Below are 23024 nucleotides of genomic sequence, written 5' to 3'. Positions count from 1 at the left end.
TTGATAGTTGGCAATCACATAAAAAAATCAATTCGTTAATAAACACGTTTCGTATGTATTGTAAATAAAATATATAATATAATAAGTAATGCTTTTCTATAAATGAAGCATAATCAGTATACATATTTTTAAAAAAAACAGTAATTTTGTTTTTATAAAATAACTATGTTAAAAATCAAAATAACATTGTACTAACAAGCACTGCCTATTAAATGTAGAAACGTGTTTTGAATTACAAATATACGCGAACATTTAAATATATAAATAAAATATTTATTTTCTTTAAGTAATTTTAGATGCAACGATAAACATTATTTTATTTTTAGTTTTAGAAGAACAGTTCACATAAAATTTAATGTTTAAAGGTAAAAAAAGTCTGATAAATTTTATAATTTTTTTGAATTAGATAATGTTTATGGTATTTTGAGCACGACTTTTACTGTACAAATTGTGACTTTTATTGCATAAATTCTATTATAAAGATATAATACAAGATAAAGTATACATTTTTTATTTTTTATAATGCATTATCTTGCAGTAAAGGTAATACATGTACGTATGTAACTCTACAGTATACTCTATTCAGTAAATAATAAAGAAATGTCAAAATATTAAGAGTAAATTTTTAATATAGTATATGAGACAAACCTATGAAAGAATTACAATGTTATAAAAAATTATGTTGCAAATGTGAAAATATAATATCTTTTTTTATATTGCAAAATATAAAATATTGTATAAAATTAAGAATTAAATGTTAATTAAAACAATAAAGACTAAAAGTCTCACAAATTAAAATTACAGGAACGATAAAAAGGCTTCTAGATCTATTTTTGGGTCATTTTTAATGACAAAACTCGAAAATGTTACAAAGCGCCTATGTTTTTGCAATTACATAAAAATATAAATTTGAGTTCCTATGGTTTCACACTGTGTAATTAATAATCAATGGTGCAAATAATCAGTGGTCTGTAATAACAGATTTTTGGGTAGTATTTTCTATTAATGTGGTTTTTTATGTATGTTCTTTGATTCGCGTTTTTTACATCTACTTGTTAGACCAATGTATACGGCGTCACAATTATTACACGAAATTTTGTAAACTACATTATTATGATAATCTTTCGGTCCTTACGAACACGAATAAACGAACGCAACTTATTCATCCCCGTGTAAGACAACCTTACATCAAGATCACGGACCACATGTCTAAATTGTTCAACAATTCGTCCTTGACTCATTTGTTATTATCCCTCTTATGGGGATCGAGTTTATTATTGACGACTGATAAACAGCCCTTTGATCATTGTATGTTTACTCGTGCTTTTGACACGACGTGAGACGGTTGGGCTTTGTCTTGCGAGTTAATAGTTTGTTATCAGTCTCCTTCTGCTTTTTTTCTTTTTTGTTCTCGCCATTATGGCGTTACATTTGGGAGTGCATTTGAGCACCATTGATTATTAATTATACAGTATGAAATCATTGGGGGACTCAAATTTATATTTTTATGTAATGCAAAAGCATGAGCGCTTTTTGTAACACTTTCGAGTTTTGTCACTAAAAATGATCCAAAAATGGATCAAAACGAATAAAGTTTTGTAGTTTAATACTTTATTAAACTGTTATTTTATTTGCGTTCCTGTACCTGACGCTTGGCTCTAGAAACCTTTTTGTTCCCCGTAAATGTTAACTTATTGGATAAGAAATCTTTTTTAATGTTTGTACTGAGTTTTTTCTTTGCAAAAATAAAAAAACTATAATTGCTCGAAAATATACCTTTTTGTTACTTATTTTCGAAATAAAGTCAATTCAAGAAAATTTAATCAAACGTAATAATTTTTTTTTAAAATCATACATAATAAATATACATATTTTATAGCTTAGAAATAATATTTTATATTGAAAAAAAGTTTATTGCAAAAAAAAATCAACATTATGTTTTGGATAACCTAATATATTAGCAAAATATACTAAAGAGCTACTTTGATTAATTTGCGTAGTTAAATATGTACAACATAATCGGCAGATTTATCAAATAAGTAACTATTCTACAATAATATTATTCTACAATAATATTATATCAGAAAAAACGAAAAAATATCTTTGTTACTAAATGTAAAATATTATGTATATACATACATACATACTCATTCTTTCTATGTTACAAAAACGAAGATTATATATGTTCAAATATATAAATATGTTATATAATTATTTTATTAATCATTAATTATATCCATTAACTACATATTTTGATTTATTATATCTTTTATATCATATATATTATTATATACATAATTAATAGGTAAGCGAAAATCACAAGTTACAAATGCATTTTGTAAAAACTATAAGTTATTATTATTTATTTAAATAAATTTTTAATATATTTAATTAATATGTTTTATATTTATGCGTAGTTTCAAGTTATGTAAAATTTTTCGTAAAATATTATTGATACAAATGTTAATATTACATTAATCAATAAAATGTGTATATTTTACTTCTTATAAAAAGAAATAAAATCAATAAAAAATAGAATCACTAAAAAATATATTTTGCACGATTTCTTGTACGTGATTATATGCAAAAAATGTAATATTCAAATAACATTAAAATCATTGTGTTTATTCCTTTTAAGCAATTTTATATTCAATAATAAGCATTATTTTATCTTGAGTTTTAAAAAGTCATGTTTAAATAAAATTTAATAGTCTGAATAAATCAGAACATTTTAGATTAGATAGTATTTATAATGTTTAAATCACGATTTTTTGTTATATAAATTGATGTACTAAAAAGATGTAATATTGAAAAATTCGAAAGTTTGTATTAAACCTTCGTAAGTTTGTAACGATGAAGATTAAAATATATATATTTCTGTTAATTGCCGTTTTTACGGTAAGCCTAATTTCTGATGCCATGGCTGCTCCAACAGCTCAAACAAACTCTGTTTCGCTCTTGCAATCTAAGGTATAGAACTATTATTTACCGATGTACTGTTACACCATTTTGTTTCTTATATTTATTAATATTTAGTTTTGTACATTTAATTATTGATACATTTAATTATGATATAATAATTATACGTTAATTGTATAATTTGCTTTTAAAAATTTTTTAAACTGTTACTCTTCCATGTTTACATATCATAAAATAAAAAGTATTACAAATTCTTTGATATATATTTTTGTTAAAAATTATATGTATATATATATACTAGCATATAATTATAATATTGTATATTTGCAAAATAATTCGTAGAAATAGTATAAAATGCTAACAGAAAGTTTTTGATTTACTTATAAGTAAGAAATTTGTTACGTATAAAATTGTTTAGTACTCGGTGTGTCAATAATGAAATGTATAATCAATTATATCTATTATATATGTAAATATATGTGAATAGACAAACTAAAAAAATAAAATTTTATTTATTTTTTTCCATTTCAGAACTGTCAAATAATAATTGCAAATCCTATTTTAAAAGCATTTCTTGTGTACATACTCAGTCTGATGCCTCCAGACGAAAGATTTATTGTCATAACATTCCTTAAAACAGGGGGTTCGGAGGCTTATTGCCTCTTTGTTAATTTCCTACTTAGTTTGATACCCCTCCCTGAGAGGACCGTTATCGTGGAATTCCTTTTATCAGCAGGAATGGCTGCAATAGAGGCTGCAGAGGAGAAAGCAAAGCAGGCTGCAGAGCTGGCTAAAGAAAAAGCTGAAAAGCGGGCTAAAGAGGAGGCTGAAAAGCGGGCTAAAGAAGAGGCTGAAAAGCGGGCTAAAGAGAAGGCTGAAAAGCGGGCTAAAGAGCAAGCTGAAAAGCGGGCTAAAGAACAAGCTGAAAAGCGGGCTAAAGAGCAGGCTGAAAAGCGGGCTAAAGAAGAGGCTGAAAAGCGTGCTAAAGAAGAGGCTGAAAAGCGGGCTAAAGAGCAGGCTGAAAAGCGGGCTAAAGAGCAAGCTGAAATGCGGGCTAAAGAACAGGCTGAAAAGCGGGCTAAAGAGGAGGCTGAAAAGCGAGCTAAAGAAGAGATTGAAAAACGGGCTAAAGAGAAGGCTGAAAAGCGGGCTAAAGAAGAGGCTGAAAAGCGGGCTAAAGAGGAAGCTGAAAAGCGGGCTAAAGAGGAGGCTGAAAAGCGGGCTAAAGAGGAGGCTGAAAAGCGAGCTAAAGAAGAGGCTGAAAAGCGGGCTAAAGAGGAGGCTGAAAAGCGGGCTAAAGAGGAAACTGAAAAGCGGGCTAAAAAGGAGGCTGAAAAGCGGGCTAAAGAAGAGGCTGAAAAGCGGGCTAAAGAACAAGCTGAAAAGCGGGCTAAAGAGGAAGCTGAAAAGCGGGCTAAAAAGGAGGCTGAAAAGCGGGCTAAAGAGGAGGCTGAAAAGCGGGCTAAAGAGGAGGCTGAAAAGCAGGCTAAACAGAAGACTGAAGAGCAGGCTAAAGAGGAGGCTGAAAAGCGGGCTAAAGACGAGGCTGAAAAGCGGGCTAAAGAGGAGGCTGAAAAGCGGGCTAAAGAGGAGGCTAAAAAGCGGGCTAAAGAGGAAGATGAAAAGCGGGTTAAAGAAGAGGCTGAAAAGCGGGCTAAAGAAGAGGCTGAAAAGCAGAATGCAAAGTCTACAGATAAGAAACTTGTTACGTAGAAAATTGTTTAGTATTCGGTGTGTCAATAATGAAATGTAGGGAAACGTGGGATAGAACGGCACCGCGGAGTACAATAGTGCAGAGTCAATATCTTTTTACAGAGATGTTACCATGTCATGAAATATGTTGCTATTAGGTGCCTCTTTCTGCGTGTTGTTATCAGTGGTCGCAATATTTTTAGTTAAAAGTTGTTATAAATTATTTAATGCACTTACTGTGCTCTTCGCGACTGAGTTGTAATTCTTCGATGTATTTACATAAGGTAAACAATGATAAAATTCTATTTTTTATTACCGTAAATACATTTATTTTTTAAAATGATCTTTTCTTATTAATTTCATACTGTGTCTATGTAAATATTGATTAATTATAATTTTTTATATGATCCAAAGTAAATAAATACGTTTTGACTTAATGAAATTAGCCCACGAAATGTTGTACTTTTTATTTTTATACTAGAGAAAGAAAGAGAGTAGATGCTGTCTTTCAAAATTAATACCAAAAATTATTAGGATATTTTTCCATGTTTTAAAGAGAAAAATATTTATTATAACAAGAGAATTGTTTTTATTTATTAATTTATAGTTATCATTTAAAAATACAAATCTATATTCTTATGTTCTATATATTATATTATAATATACAACTTTTAAGAAGTTTTAGACATCAATGTTAATGAAATAAACAAGTTTTGGACGTAGTCCATTATATCTCGCATGAAAAACATATCACGAAAATCTAGACTTTTACTAAATCAATAATCTTGTCTATTTAAACTATTATCTTATAATAAACTTGTGTTTTTTCTTATAGTGGATATTTCAAAGAATATTTTTAGTAAAAAAAGATCAATTTATTTTTTTTTAATATGTTGAAAACTTGCTCAATGCTTACTTTGCTCGTTCTACCCCACGTTCTTCTATAATTAATTATAATATCTATTATATATATAAATATATGTAAATAGACAAACTAAAAAAATAAAATTTTATTTCAGAGCTGTCAAATAATAACTGCAAATCCTATTTTAAAAGCATTTCTTGTGTACATACTCAGTCTGATGCCTCCAGACGAAAGATTTATTGTCATAACATTCCTTATAACAGGGGGTTTGGAGGCTTATTGTCTCTTTGTTAATTTCCTACTTAGTTTGATACCCCTCCCTGAGAGGACCGTTATCGTGGAATTCCTTTTAATAGCAGAGATAGCTGCAATAGAGGCTGCACAGTAGGTTGAAAAACAGGCTGCAGAGTACAGCTAATTGGAAATAGTAATAAATGTCACAATATATCAGGCAGAATTTTCAATTATCACGAGTATAATACTATCTATGATATTATAAAAAACACAAAATATTTTTAAAGTCAGAATTTTGTAAAATATAATTGCAATTATGTTTGTAATTTATTATTATATATTAAAATGTATCAAAATATATCTTGTGTAAATAAATTTCCTACTCTGCAATTATATTTTGGAATTAATATCAATTTCTTGTTTTTAATAATTGCAAAAAATCTTTTATATAAATTATATAAATTATTAAGTTTACGTGAGAAAAAGAGAAAGAAAAGAGAGTAAAATAGTAAAATAGAGCGACAGTGAAATGCAATTCAAACGGCAATAGTAAATCACAATTGCATTTTGCAGAAAAAAAGTATTAGTCTCGTTTATTTTATATAAATAAAGTTTAACTTTAGAGTTTAATTTCAAAGATATTATTAGATATTATAAGAATTCTTTAGAATAAAACATAGTAATCCATGCATATGTACATGATTATGCATACAAATTTTTAAAGTGTGTCAGTAAAAATTTAACTTCACAGATATATGTAGATTGAATATATAGATAATTGTTAACGCTCACAGTTAGCGATTTTTTTTACATATTATAATAAATTAAACAAGCAAATAAGAACTAAGGTAATTAGAGTGAAATTTTTTTATTATGATATAAAATATTTAGAAAATATGCATTAATTATGAACGTTTCGAATCATTTGTTCCAGTTTATTTAGAAAAAAAAATATATATTAAAGTTAAAAAAATGTCGTATGTTAACGATCAAGATGATAACATAAACTTATTGTTAGTATTATAGAATAAAGATATTTAAAATCAAAAAATGGTATAAAATGTACTCCAAGGTAATTTGATGAACATATCCCTTCAGTAGGTCATTCCTTGTAAGATGTTCCGGTACTTAAACATAATTGTTCTCGATATATACACGACTGATCTGTATCTTTCCCGAGTTGAAGGTAGACATATAAAAAGTTATTAAAACTGAAAATTAAAATAAAATAGATAGTCGAAGGAACGACTCATCAAAATTCGCGCCGAGTCTATATAAATTAATCGGCCATATTAAAACTATTGTCATTTGTATCAGTCGATGATTTGACACATAATAATGACAAGTCAACAAATTTGTCTCTAACTAAGAGCTGCGTTGCAAAGGTACCAGGTTAGCAAAAAGAAGAATAAACGCAGCAGAATTCAATTTTAGGCAAATTCTACATTATTATAGCAAATGATGTAAGCTTTCGATATCACTCTTCAGATTCAAGTTTTCTTCGCTTAATGAACGACATTTCAGACACAAATTTTTTATCGAGTGAAAATTCAATATCTAAAATTTCATTACTATCCTAAATATAATAAAATCTTGATTATATTTCAGTTTGTGATTTGTGATGACCGAGAGCTGTGAGATATTTCTACAGACGTGGTTCCAATGTTTCGAAATTCGAAGAATTCTTTTGTTGCCTACACATTTCACATACATAAGACGCATCACAATCCTTGCACAAAATTTTATATACTAAGTTATTGTATGAGTATTTAGACATTACATTTTTTTTAGACAAAGTTTTTCAAGACATGAGAGATAATCTCGCATCAAGAGCATGAAAGATTTGTTTAAATTGATTGCTCGAAAAAGATTGCAAGGATGTAGAGCATTGTAAAAAATGAAAGAAACTTTGTCAGATGACAGTTTTCTTTGATCACAGCTCTTGATTTGTTATAAATAAGAATTTTAAACGTTCACGAATCACATCGAAAATGTAGAGAAATATTTGTTATAAAATAATTACTTATCAGTTAATTTTTTGTGTGGATGTAACAATAAAAAAGTTCGATTTACATATGAAGCAAATAATAATTCTTCTCTTGAAATAATAGATGGAATAATAAATGTGATTAGATTCAAAATTTAAAATTTTGAATATAAGCCTCTTAATATTTCCAAACAATATATATATATATATATATATATATATATATATATATATATATATTCTTTATTATGTTATATATTACATATATTTATTATGTATTTACTTTATATATTGATTGATTGCTACGATTATTATTATGATATTGTATATTAATACATGATTTTAAAAACTTTTTTTCTTATACTCAATGCGGTTATGAAAAATATTTCACTTTTTGACTGTGATAATAATAACTATTATGAATTAATAACTTATTTTAACAATTCATGTTAATAATACTTAATAGTATTATTAATAGCATACATTGCATACATACATTTGTTGCATAACATGGAAACCTAAAATAATGTATGCTATTAATAATACTATAATTAATAATATATTATTAAAAGCGTATACTATTTTATGTTTCTATGTTATGCAACAAATTGTCTTTATAATTTTTGACAAACATTAAATATTATTGAGTTATAAATAATAATTTAAATTAGACTTGTATTTTATTATATTAAATATCTATTTACATTAACATTTGCTTTCAAACATATATTAATTTTCTAATTGTGGTCGGACCACAGATTTTTATATACTATATTACTAGACTGTTAACTCTCTAAGTTTCGCTTATATAAAATGTCTTTAAAAGACATTTGCTAAAAATAACTTATTTTGTACGTGGACATAGGAGTTTCCCTTCAAACATGTACGCTCTTCGTTGTATATGTAGAAAATAGATTACTTTTATGTACTTTTTGTATTGTACATAAAAATGAAGATGCTTTACCTAAGGAGTTAGTAATATACAAGGTGTATACAAACATGTGGGACGTGCTTCAAGAGCGAAAAGAGGATACAAAAATAATCTAAAAAGCTTCTATAAACATGTGTTATATTTTACATCGTTCTCGAGTTACAGCCATGCATGTGATTCAGATGTCTACTTTTACAGAAGATATTCACAATGGCTACCTTCAGTTTGAATGCATGTAGTTGACGTATCATAGAATTACTTACTCTTTCAAAAATTCCAAGTATTTGTTCGATCTATCGATGCTTGCATTTAAGCTAAAGGTAGCCATTTCGAACATCTGTACAAGTAGGCAGCCGAATCATATTTTATACATGGCTCGAGAACAATGTATAAAATATAACACATGTTTATAGGAGCTTTTTTGATTATTTTTGTGTCCTCTATCCGTTCTTGAAGCACATCTCACATGTTTGTATACACCCTGTATAGAAGTCTGTAGGTCGGACACTGGGCTACAACTTATTACAGCTGGCCGAACACTAATACATTAACGCGCTTCATTATTTATATTAAATATTTGATTAATGATTAATATATGTGGGTTTGAATAATTTTGTCCTGTTTAAGGGACTCTTAAATTTTCGAATGAATGCAAATATTTATATTAAAAATCTTTTTAATATTATACATTGTATATTATTTTTTGTAGTGCTCTTCGTTGAAATTGAAATGTTCTGAAAATTGAAATATTTACTTCACCTCCTATATCAAATAAAAAAATTTATGCACGACTTCTTATACGTGACTATACTCAAAGAAATGTAATATTTAAAAATATCTCTAAAACTATTATATTCATTTTTTTTAGGCAATTTTATGTTCAATAAAAAATATTGCTTATCTAGAATTTTAAAAAAAGTAATGTTTAAATAAAATTTAATAGTTTGAATAAATCAGAACATTTTGGATTAGATAATATTTAAATAGCTAAATCACGATATTTTGTTATATAAATTGAGGTTCTATAAAGATGTAATGTTAAAATTTGAAAGTTTGTATTAGACCTTCGTAAGTTTACAACGATGAATACATCTAAAATATATCTATTTCTGTTAATTACCGTTTTTACGGTGATCCTTATTCCTGATGTTATGGCTAATTCATCAGCTGAGGTCTCATCTAAGGTATACAACTAATCTTTAACGATGTACTGTTATGTCATTTTCTATATTTTTTTCTATATTTGTTAATATTTAGATTTGTACATTTAATATTGATACAATTAATTATATGATAATTATATGATAATTGTATAATTTGCGTTTACAAATTAATAACTGTTACTGTTCTAGATATATTTACATATCATAAAATAAAAAATATTACAAATTCTTTGATGTATATTTTTGCTAAAAATTATATATACTAGCATATAACTATAATATTGTGTGTTTACAAAATAATTTTGTATAAATAGTGTAAAATTCTAACAGAATGTTTTTTTTACTTATGAGTAAAAAATTTGTTACGTATAAAATTGTTTCGTATTTGGTGTGTCAATAATGAAACGTACAATCAACTATAATATCTATTATATATTTAAATATGTGAATAGACAAACTAAAAAATAAAATTTTGTTTATTTTCTTGTATTTCAGGAATCCGGAAAACCAACTATTATTGCGTCATTTATAGGTTTCTTGCTCCTTCTGATGCCTCCAGCGTTAAGACTCCTTCTCGCAAAATTCCTTAAAATCTATGGTGTTATTGTACTAAAGTTTATATGTTTTCTTATCAGTTTGATGCCTTCAGCTGAAGGGATTATTGTGGCACAATTCCTTGGTGTGGCCCAAGAATGCGCAAAAATATCTATGACATAAAAAGATTATGCGTGATTGTGGCTTAATAGTAATAAATAACAATATATTCGGCAGAATTTTCTATTATTGCAAGTGGTAATATTGTCTATATTATATTATAAAAAACACAAATATTTTTGGTGTCGGGATTTTGTAAAATATAATGTGCAATTATGTTTGTATTTTATTATTATATATCAAAATGTAATAAAACATATCTTGTGTGAATAAATTTGCATTCTGTGCAAATATATCCTAGAATTGATATCAATTTCTTGTTTTTAATAATTACAAAAATAATACCTTTTATTATATAAATTATTATTTTCATGTCAGAGAGAGAGAGAGAGAGAGAGAGAGAAGAGAATAAAATAGAGAGACAGTAAAATGCAATTCAAATGACAATAATAAATCACAATTGCATTTCGCAGAAAATAAGTATTAGTTTTTTTTATATTATAAATAAACTTTAACTTCAACGTTTAATTTCAAAGATATTATTAGATATTATAAGAATTCTTTACAATAAAACATCATAAGTTGTTGCTATGTATATGATTATGTGTACAAATTTTTAAAACATGTTAGAAAAATTTAACTTCACAGATATAGATTGAACATAGAGAAAACCTTTAGTGCTCATCGTTAGAGATTTTTTTATTGTGTTCTAATAATATCTAAAACTTGTCATTTTCATTTACTAAAATTGTAGCTACATTTGTAATTGGACAAATTAATTACGATGATTTATTTAAATATTAAAAATTTTTACATAAGAAATTGTTTTTTATAAAAATACACACTATATAAAAACATATTAAACATTTTTTTTAAATATGTTTTTCAAAATATTAAAAGATTTTGACATAATGGCCAATCGTTAACAAATTTGTCAAGCGTAAGCATATCTAGCTAATAGTATGAAAATTGAATATTTAGTTATATTTGTGAATAAAAAATTAAGTTTATAAGATTTAAAGATTAGTTAAAAATTCACTTTGACGAAATTCATCATAAAAATCATAATTATTGTACAATAATAGTTCGATTTTTAAGCGTCCGGAAACTGGTATATTAAAAGTATTAATGGTACTAATCACTAGACGCATGTGCAAAGCTAATTGTGAAAAAAATTTCACATATTTTAAAAAATATTTAATTGCATGTAAAAGACTTTTCTTATCTTTATCTTTATTTACAAATTTAATTAATATATACATTATATATTATGTTATATATTACATATTTATTTTATATATTGCTATGATTATTAATTATTATTACAATATATTTATGCATAATTTTAAAAAACGTTTTCCACGTAGTCAATGCGGTTATGAAAAAAATTTCACTTTTTGATTGTGATAATAATAACTATTATGAATTAATAACTTATTTTAACAATTTATGTTAATAGTATTATAATTAATAATACTATAATTAAAAATATTATTAATAGTATATATTGCATATATACATATTTATTGCATAACATGAAAACATAAAATAATGTATGGTATTAATAATACTATAATTAATAATATTATTAAAAGCATATACCATTTTATGTTTATATATTATGCAACAAATTGTCTTTATAATTTTTGACAAAAATTAAATATTATTGAGTTATAAGTAATACATTAGAGTTGTAGTTTATTATATTAAATATTTATTTACATTAACATTTGCTGTTAGTATACTAATTTTCTAATTGTGGTTGGATCATAAACTTCTATATATTACTAGACTGTTAACTCTTTAAGTTTCGTTTATATAAAATGTCTCTAAAAAGCATGTTCTAAAAGAAACTTATGTTGTACACGTAGCCTCTTCAAACATGTATGCGCATCGTTGTATGCGTGGAAAATAGATTACCTTTTTGTACATACAAATTAAGATGCCTTATACTAGATAAACAGTCAGCAGTCTAGTAATATATATAAATCTGTGGATCGAATACTGGACTACATCTATTGCAGCTGTCTGAACACTAATACATTAACGCGCTCCATTATTTATGTTTAATATTATACATTGAATATTATTTTTTGTAATGCTTTATGTTGAAATGTCCTGAAAATTGAGATATTTACCTCACTTCCTATATCAAATAAAAAAAATTTATGCACGACTTCTTATACGTGACTATACTCAAAGAAATGTAATATTTAAAAATATCTCTAAAACTATTATATTCATTTTTTTAGATATTTTTTATGTTCAATAATAAACACCGCTTATCCTGAATTTTAAAAAAGTAATGTTGAAATAAAATTTAATAGTTTGAAAAAATCAAGACATTTTGGATTAAATAATATTTATAATGTCCAAATTTCACGATTTTTTTTATTACATAAATTGATGTACTCTAAAGATGTAACATTAAAATTTAAAAGTTGATATTAAGTTATAAAGAATCATATTATAATAAAAGACTGATTTCCGAAATGTTACATATTAAAAATGATACATATTGTTTATTTGACATGTATAACAAAGTAATAAACAAGCTACCTGAGATTTAGGGGTCATACGTGGAAATTTAGTATAATTTGAACTAACACTCTCGTCACTTATAATTATACGTACCTACGTAGTGAACAGTCATCGAAGGAAAATTTAGGAAGAATTGAGTTAGCGACATACATGGACAATAAATTGTACCTCATGGCAATGTGAGATATCACTTTGTGTCTTCTTACATTTTTTCCTTTTACATTAAGTCTACAGTTATTTAATCAAAATTACTCTTATTATACATATTTATTTATTTATTATTTTTTATTTATATTTTTATATTTTTACATTGTGACTAAAAAACTCCTTTTATGTATTAACGATTCTCATTTTATTAAATTACTATATTCTAATTTTACATAACTGACTTACATTCATGTTTTAATTACTTTATTTAAATTGTTTATTTCCTTACATTACTTTTCATTACTTGTTAATTTATTTAACTTTAAAGTTTTTGTTAATTTTATTTCATTATGATATAATCATGTTAACTTGTTACATTAACGTCCTACTTACTGCTTACATTGCTTATAAGCTTGTCTACGCTTTGAACCCCCTTACTCACAATTCAAGGATGGCTCAATTTATTCTGAAAAAAATCGTGAGGCCACCATATATAAACTTTAACAATTGTTCTACGCTGAGATCGTTCCCCTATTGACTTTAGCATGTAAATGTACGATTTTTTACCTGAATTCACGTTTGTTTGCGTATTCTTTTCGTGATTTTTAATTATAATATGTAAAAATTAGGCGCTGAGGACGACTTAAAAATAGGTCGAAACGTCCGCCCACACATCTAATCTGTAAACACCCATATGTAACTTTTCAAGTATTTTTGATTATTAAATTTATAGTTTTTAAATGCTTGTTTCTACATTTATGAAGTAATAATATACAAGGTTTTTTGCTTAATATGTTACGTTATAGCTCTTTATGCCTATTTAATCTTGGTCATTTTATTGGTATTAAATCTTCGTAAGTTTGCAACGATGAATACTAAAATATTTCTGTTAATTGCCGTTTTTACGGTGAGCCTGATTTCTGCTGTTATGTCTGATTCAACAGCTAAAGCTAACTCTACTTTGCTCTCACAATCTAGGGTATAGTTAAAATTAAACTACTGTTTAACACTGTACTGTTATACGATTTTGTTTTTTACATTTGTTATATTTTTATAATTTTATTTTATAATTATTATATTTATTTAATAATAAAATATACTCAAAAATATAAAAATATTTGTTTACTTTTCTAGACGCATTGTTGGATCGTAATTTATTAATCTATAATTATTTCTCTGTCGATAATAAAGAAAAATTGCATGCTTGTTCGAGATTGAGCGGAGAGAAAGAAAAATTAATTAAATGCTTATATTTTAGGCATCGCTGACATACGCGGATCAGATTTTCTAACGAATCATTACCGACACACTTGACAGAACCGAACGTCTCTGGCGCCTCATTCGGACTGCCTTGACAGTTGACCAAAAGAGGCTTACGATAACAAACTTTTATCGACAAACAATACCGAGAAAATTAATGAATTTCCTTCAAGAAAGATTCATAATTATCAAACAGATAAAATCCTGACAAAAGACCAGTAAACGAAAAGACGTATTTTCCGAGATGACTTTCGAATTTTTCTCGAATATTAATAAAGCAGCCTCATGTGAAAGCACTATTCGGAAAAAGCTTTGCATTTCTGCGAAGTTCGATGCGATCATTACATCTCGGCTTGCAATTATTTTCAAATTTTGCTCACGAATAGTTGGGCTTTCCGTAGTTCGTGGATCTTTGACAAAGATTAGAATTTTTTTTGTTTTTCTTTCGTTGCTCGCGAATTCTCTAAGAACTCTAGGAAATTTATAAATAATTGTAAAAAGTCATGATTGTAAACTTGTAAATACCACAATCGTGCATTTATTAAACTTTGTGTCATTTAAATCAGATGCAAAAAAGGACTGTTGATAAATAAAATCAGATAACATTCTTACGGTCATATTTACATCAATTTTAGTAATTTGCACACTTTCTGGATCAGGATCAATGTCAAAACTGTTTTCGGAAATTTCAATCGCTCGTTGTTTTTCCACATCTTTGCAACCACATAAAAAAAAAATTAATTTGGTTATTTAATAGATGCGCTTTGTACGTATTATAAATAAAATATAATACATCTTTTGAAAAGATCAACAAAGTGCGAGCAAAATTTTTATCGCATATGTTCTCTATAAATACTTATTTGTAAGATAAATATCTTATTAGGTATATGAAAAATATTTATTTTATTAATAAATTTAAACATATGTGTGTACAGAGTGTACAATTTTTATAAATATCTAAGATTATTATAAGAGTTAGAATATTTAATTGCAACTTTGTTATAGATCAGGCATCTAGTAACCTTCTGTTTGGTAATCTTTTATTTCTTTTCATAAAAACATGTTATATTACCAAAAACAGTAATGTTTTTCTGTATAGTTATAAAGCATAATCAGTATAACATATTAGAAAAAAAACAGGTTTTTGTTTTGAAAAAGTAATTATATTAAAAATCAAAATAACATTATACTAACAAGCACTGCCTGTTAAATGTAGGAACGTATTTCGAATTTTACATATACGTAAGCATTTAAATATATAAAATAAAATGTTTATTTTCTTTAAATAATTTTATATTTAACGATAAACATTACTTTATTTTTAGTCTTAGATGAATAGTTTATATCAAATTTTATGTTTAAAGATAAATTTTATAATTTTGGAAATTAGATAATATTATAATATTTTGATCACGACTGTTACTGTATAAACTGTGATTTTTATTGCTTAAATTCTATTATAAAAATATGACACAAAATAAAATATAGATTTTATATTTTTTTGAATGCATTATTTTGCAGTAAAGATAATATATGTGTGTATGTAACTCTATACTGTAAAGTATAAAAAAATGTCAAAATATTAAAAGCAAATTTTTAATATAGTATATGAGACAATCCTATGAAAGAATTACAATGTTACAGAAAATTACATTGTAAATGTAAAAATATAGTAGGGGAACGTGGGATAGAACGGCACTGCGGGGTACAATGATGCAGAGTCGATATCTTTTTACAGAGATGCTACCATATCATGAAATATGTTGCAATTATTGCTATTAGGTGTCTCTTTCTGCGTGCTGTTATCAGTGGTCGCAATATTTTTAGTTGAAAGTTGTTATAAATTATTTAATGCACTTGCTGTGCTCTCCGCGACTGAGTTGTAACTCTTCGATATATTTACATAAGGTAAACAATGATAAAATTCTACTTTTTATTACCGTAAATACATTTATTTTTTAAAATGATCTTTTCTTATTAATTTCATACTATGTCTATGTAAATATTGATTAATTATAATTTTTTATATAATCCAAAGTAAATAAATACGTTTTGAGGCTTAATGAAATTAGCCCACGAAATATTGTACTTTTTATTTTTATACTAGAGAAAGAAAGAAAATAGATGCTGTCCTTCAAAATTAATACCAAAAATTATTACATTAAAGGATATTTTTCCATGTTTAAAGAGAAAAATATTTATTATAACAAGAGAATTGTTTTTATTTATTAATTTATAGTTATCATTTAAAAATACAAATCTATATTCTTATGTTCTATATATCATATTATAATATACAACTTTTAAGAAGTTTTAGACATCAATGTTAATGAAATAAACAAGTTTTGGAGGTAGTCCATTATATCCTGCATGAAAAGCATATCACGAAAATCTAGGGTTTTACTAAATCAGTAATTTCGTTTTTTTATTTTAACTATTATTTTATATTAAACTTGTGTTTTTTCTTATAGTGGATATTCCAAAGAATATTTTTAGTAAAAAAAAGATCGATTTTTTTTTTAATATGTTGAAAACTTGCTCAATGCTTACGTTGGCCGTTCTACCCCACGTTCCCTTATAATTTTTTATATTGCAAAATATAAAATTATACAAAAGTGAGAATTAAATGTTAATTTATTGTATTGGATAGAAAATCTTTTTTAATGTTCGTACTGCGTTTTTGCTTTGTGAAAATAAAGAAGTATAATTTCTCAGAAATATACCTTTTTGTCACTCTTATTCTCGAAATATAGTCAATTCAAGAAAATTTAATCAAACAAAATAATTTCTTTTTAAATTATGCATTAAAGTGTCAACTTTCATAATAGGTATATACATATTTTATAGCTTAGAAATAATACTTTATATTGAAAAAACGTTTATTGCAAAAAAAATGACATTATTTTTTGAATGATCCAATATTAGCAAAAATATTAAAAAGCTACTTTGGTATTTTATTTGATTAATTTGCGCAGTCAAACATGTACAACGTAATTGGCAGATTTATCAAATAATGTAATATTCTATAACAATATTATATGTTATGTATTCTATAATAATATTATATCATACAAAACAAAACAATATCTTTGTTACTAAAATGTAAAATATAATGTATATGCATCCTCATTTCTTTCTATGTTACAAAAAGAAAATTATGTATGTTCAAATATACAAGTATGTTATACAATTATTCTATTAATCGCTGGATATTATTTATATCATTTACATAATTGATAAGTAAGCGAAAATCACAAGTTATAAGTGTATTTTGTACAAACAAAAGTTAAAATTATTATACATTGAAATAAATTTTTAATATAATATTTAATTACCATCGTTCATATATTTTGCGTTTTCAAATTATACAAAATTTTTCATAAAATATATTTGATAAGAAAAAATAGAAACAATAAAAAATTGAAGCAACAAAAAATATTTGGTGCATGATTTCTTGTACGTGATTATATGCAAAGAAATATAACATTCAAATAATATTATAATCATTGTGTTTATTTTCTTTAAGCAATTTTATATTCAATAATAAGCATTATTTTATCTTGAGTTTTAAAAAGTCATGTTTAAATAAAATTTAATAGTTTAAAAAAATCAAAACATTTTGGATTAGATAATTTTTATGATATCCAAATCACGATTTTTTTTTTATACAAGTGAAGATCCTATAAAGAAGTCTGTCAAGGGTCTATGAAGATTTAGTTCAAACTTCAAAAGTTTGGATTAGACTTTCATAAGTTTTGCAGCAATAAATACCAAATTATATCTATTTCTGTTATTTGTTATTATGGTTGTTTCGATTTTCGATGTTATGGCTGATTTATTAGCCGAAGCAAAGCTCTGCTTCCTTTTTAACGAACTAAGGTATAAAACTACTGTTTACTACACAATTTTGTTTTTTATATTTGTTAATATTTATACTTTTATATATTTAATTATTGATAATTAATATAAGTTGTTTTTACAAATAAATATCATTTTTTTACATATGGTCACATAATATGATAAAACAATTAGTATTACATATTTTTTTAAATTTTTGTTAAAAATTATATATACTAATATATAACTACGGCTAATTATATATACTAATATATAAAGTGCAAGGAAACCTGTTAATTTTCAAATTAATACTATGAAGCAAATTTTTGCGTGTTAACAAATTTTTTTATATAAATATATAGAACAATATGTATCATTTATAAACATATAAATATTATTATGTACATATGAGCTTTATAAACATATGAGCCATTTGTAAACAAATAGATGTAAAAAGCATAAATAAGTGTTTATTTAGTTTTAAAAATAACGAAACTATGGAGTTTGTCAAGACTGACATGAGAAATAATTAAATATCTAAGATTTAAAGATTAGTTAGAAACTTATTTTGACGAAATTCATCATAAAAATCATAATTACAATAATGGTACGATTTTTAAGTGTCTGGAAATAGGTATATTAAAAGTATCAGTGGTACTAATCGCATGTACAAAAACTAATTTGTGAAAAAATTGCATATTTTTAAAAACATTCAAATGTGTGTAAGACTTTCTAAAAATGTATTAACGATTTAACTTTACTTACAAATTTAATAAATATATACATATACACTATATATTATGTTCTATATTATATATTTATCGTATACATTGCTATGATTATTAATTATTATTATAATATATTTATGCATGATTTAAAAAAAACATTTTTCACATGTTTAAGGCGGTTATGAAAAGTATTTCATTTTTTGAAAGTGATAATAACTATTATGAATTAATAATTTATTTTAACAATTTATGTTAATAATATTATAACTAATAGTATTATTAATACGCTATTTTATAATTATAATACTATAAGTAATAATATTATTAATAACATACTTTATTTTATGTTTCCACGTCATGCAACAAATTGTTTTTATAATTTTTGACATAAATGAAATATTATTGAGTTATAAATAATTAATAATTTAAATTAGACTTGTATTTTGTTATATTAAATATCTATTTACATTAACATTTGCTTTCAATATACTAATTTTCTAATTGTGGTCAGACCACAGACTTTTATATATTACTAGACTGTTAACTTCCTAAGGTTCGTTTATATAAAATATCTCGAAAAAGCATGTATTAAAAATAACTTATTTTGCACATAAGAATGCTCTTAATCATGTACGCGCTTAGCTGTATGCGTGCACACGTGGAAATAAGATTACCTATATGTACTTTTTGTACATAAAAATGAAGATGTTCTATAAAGAGTTAGTTATATGTATATAGAAGTCTGTATCCGGGTCGGACACTGGACTATAACTTATTGCTGTTTGAACACTAGTACATTATATATATATATATAACGCACTGCATTATCTAAATATTTTATTAATGATTAATTTATGTGAGTTTAAATAATTTTGTCCTGTTTAAAGGACTCTTAAATTTTCGAATGAATGCAAATATTTATATTAAAAATCTTTTTAATATTATACATTGTATATTATTTTTGTAATGATTTACGTTAAAATGTCCGTCTAAAAATTGAGATATACTTCCCATATCAAATAAAAAAAATTTTATGCACTTCTTACACATGATCTCATATATATACTCAAAGAAATGCAATATTTATAAATAACTTAAATTATCATGTTTATTTTTTCAAGCAATTTTATGTTCAATAAAAAATATTGCTTATCTAGAATTTGAAGAAAGTAATGTTTAAATAAAATTTAATAGTGTAAATAAATCAGAACATTTTGTATTAGATAATATTTATAATGACTAAATCACGATATTTTGTTATATAAATTGAGGTTCTAGAAAGCTGTAATATTAAAATTCGAAAGTTTGTATGAGATCTTCGTAAGTTTGCAACGATGAATACTAAAATATATCTATTTCTGTTAATTATCGTTTTTACGGAGATTCTGATTTCTGATGTTATGGCTGATCCAATAGCTGAAGCTAACTCTGCTTCGCTCTCACGATCTAAGGTATAGTTAAACTACTGTTTAATAATGTACTATTATATAATTATGTTTTTTACATTTGTTAATATTTATATTTGTACATTTTATTATGTATGATTTGTTTTATTTGATTTACAAATAACTGTTTCTTTTCTAAGTATGTTTACATATTGCAAAATAAAAAATATTACATACTTTTTGATGTATATATTTGTTAAAAATTGTATATACATAATATATAACTATAATATTATGCGTTTACAAAATAATTCATAGAAATAGTATAAATGTAGTAAGTTTTTTATTTACTTATGAGTAAAGCTGGAGTCACACGACGTAAGTTTTTCTATATGATTGCTTGTATGCTAGACCGTACGCTGCTGTGCTTGCACCTATGCATGTCAAATGCCTCAGTGTTATAAAATACTATTTATACGTCTGACGTCTTCATACAGCGCACCATACAACAAATCAAGCAGCGTACAGCATACAAGCTAGCATACAAGAAAATCATACAAAAAAACATACGTCGTGTGACTTCAGCTTAAGAAATTTGTTACGTATAAAATTGTTTTATATTCGATGTGTCAATAATTAAAGATACAATGATCATTACAAATTACAATATCTATTATACATTGAAATATATGTGAACAGACAAATTAAAAAATAAAATTTTATTTATTTTCTTATATTTCAGAGGAGTATTATGTCAGATATAATTGAGTTCATTCTCAGTTTGATTCCTGCACCGATCAAGGAACTTATTAAACTATTTTTATCATTTCTTTAAACTAAAATGCACTTAAGAAAAGCTATGACATAAAAAAATTATATTTAAGTTATTATGGCGTAATAGTAATAAATGTCACAATATATTCGGTAGAATTTTCAATTATCACGAGTGTAATATTATCTACGATATTATAAAAAACACAAAAATATTTGTGGTGTCGGGATTTTATAAAATATAATATGCAATTATCTTTGTATTTTATTATATATATATATATATATCAAAATGTATCAAAATATATCTTGTGTTAATAAATTTCCATGCTTTGCAAATGTATTTTTTGATTGATATTAATTTCTTGTTTGTAATAATTGCAAAAAATGTATTTTTTATTATATAAATTATTATTTTCACGTCAGAGAGAGAGAGAGAGAGAGAGAGGGGGGGGAAGAGAGAGAGAGAGAGAGAGAGAGAGAGAGAGAGAGAAAGCGAGAAAAAGAGAGAAGAGAGTAAAGTAGAGAGGCAGTAAAAGGTAATTCAAATGGCGATAGTAAATCACAACTGCATTTTCCAGAAAAAAATATATTAGTCTCATTTATATCATACATAAAGTTTAACTACAAAGTTTAATTTCAAAGATATTATTCGATATGATAAAAATTATTTACACTAAAACATGATAAACCGTGTATATAATTATGCGTACTAAATTTTTAAAGTGTGTTAGTAAAAATTTACCTTTACACATATAGATTAAACATATAGATAATTGTTAGCGCTCATTTTTTTTATCGTGTTATAATACAATAATATCTAAAACTTGTGATTATCATTACTATTAATTATTAATTGTAGTCACATTTGTAAATTGACAAATTAATTATGATGATTTATTTATGGCACAATTGATAATAATATTATATTTGTTGTCAAATATCAAATAGAAAAATACACAGTAAATAATATCAAATAAATAAGAAAAGATTTTCGATTTGGAATGCTTTATTTACTTACTTTTTAGTAAATTTACTCGAAATGAAGCTAATGGAAAATCGAATAATGGTGGAACAGTAAATATCCAAGTAAATAAATTATTCAAATATATGAAATAAATAAATTATAAATTTTAGTAAATAAGTTATATATTAGTATATATTTTAATTATATATATATATATATATATATATATATATATATATATACAAATCAAATAACCTATTAAAATATAATTATATATGATTATATATGATTATGGATAAACGTATTTTTCCGAAACAATTTTGGATCTTTCTCGAAGGGCAACCTCACATAAAAACGCTAGTCGAAAAAAAGAAATTCATAGAAATAAGATTGAGCGATCGAAATAAACAAATACACAATGGGATATGACTTGAGCAAGAATTAGCGACTTTTAGTATTGCCAATATTACTTATGTAAACGCGAAGATGACGAATCTGCGAACCTTAATAACTTGAGAAAAAATGTTCCTTTTAACTCTTTCTCTGTTATCCTTAAGCGTTTGTAAATGATTTTTCTTAACACCCTGTATACATACTACAAATATAACTTTTAATTGTAAACATGTGGTTTTCAATAAAAGAGATACTGTATTGACAATAATTTCAGAACAAGTCCTGCAGTTATGTACAATCAGCTATTAACATTGTTACAGTGTCACGTTAAAATACAATTATATAACATAAATATTATTAATTATTTGTTACATATTTACGCCATTGATGTTATTTAACAAATATTTATTAAAAAATTTATTTATTAATTTATTAATGTAAATATATTGCGCTAATTTTATATCTTTACTAACTTAGATTAAATAACAGAAGATACATGATAATTATATCGAAAATTAATTACAAGTAATAAGATGCATAGGAAAGGACT

At 25.1% G+C, this 23024-nt stretch overlaps 1 protein-coding gene and 2 long non-coding RNA genes across 4 annotated transcripts; all 3 read left to right on the top strand.

The window, feature by feature from the left end:
* The first annotated feature begins 2805 nt into the window (after positions 1-2805).
* LOC140670320 (uncharacterized) lies at positions 2806-6022 on the top strand. The gene is made up of 3 exons (XM_072900879.1): positions 2806-2970; positions 3451-4623; positions 5631-6022. Exons 1-3 carry the CDS (start codon positions 2854-2856, stop codon positions 5862-5864), a joined length of 1524 nt encoding a protein of 507 aa, XP_072756980.1. The 5' UTR covers positions 2806-2853; the 3' UTR covers positions 5865-6022.
* Positions 6023-9642: 3620 nt separating this feature from the next.
* Positions 9643-10748, top strand: LOC140670200 (uncharacterized). The gene is made up of 2 exons (XR_012047485.1): positions 9643-9812; positions 10287-10748. It is a non-coding gene; the product is annotated as an uncharacterized lncRNA (long non-coding RNA).
* Positions 10749-18257: 7509 nt separating this feature from the next.
* On the top strand, positions 18258-21124 carry LOC140670283 (uncharacterized). Of its 2 annotated transcripts, none has more exons than XR_012047541.1 (3): positions 18258-18272; positions 20237-20409; positions 21086-21124. It is a non-coding gene; the product is annotated as an uncharacterized lncRNA (long non-coding RNA). The 2 variants fall into 2 exon arrangements; XR_012047540.1 differs by having other exon boundaries at positions 20230-20409.
* The last annotated feature ends 1900 nt before the right edge of the window (positions 21125-23024 follow it).

Source organism: Anoplolepis gracilipes, chromosome 10, assembly GCF_047496725.1.
Source record: "Anoplolepis gracilipes chromosome 10, ASM4749672v1, whole genome shotgun sequence".
Taxonomy (NCBI): Eukaryota; Metazoa; Arthropoda; class Insecta; order Hymenoptera; family Formicidae; genus Anoplolepis; species Anoplolepis gracilipes.
Note: the sequence above shows the minus strand (reverse complement) of the source record. Positions and strands in the feature narration are given on the sequence as shown.

Coding starts and splice junctions, on each gene's coding strand:
- LOC140670320 (XM_072900879.1), top strand. CDS start 2,854: ATGAAGATTAAAATATATATATTTCTGTTAATTGCCGTTTTTACGGTA. Junction 2,971..3,450: donor TTTCGCTCTTGCAATCTAAG/GTATAGAACTAT, acceptor TTTCCATTTCAG/AACTGTCAAATAATAATTGC. Junction 4,624..5,630: donor AGTCTACAGATAAGAAACTT/GTTACGTAGAAA, acceptor ATTTTATTTCAG/AGCTGTCAAATAATAACTGC.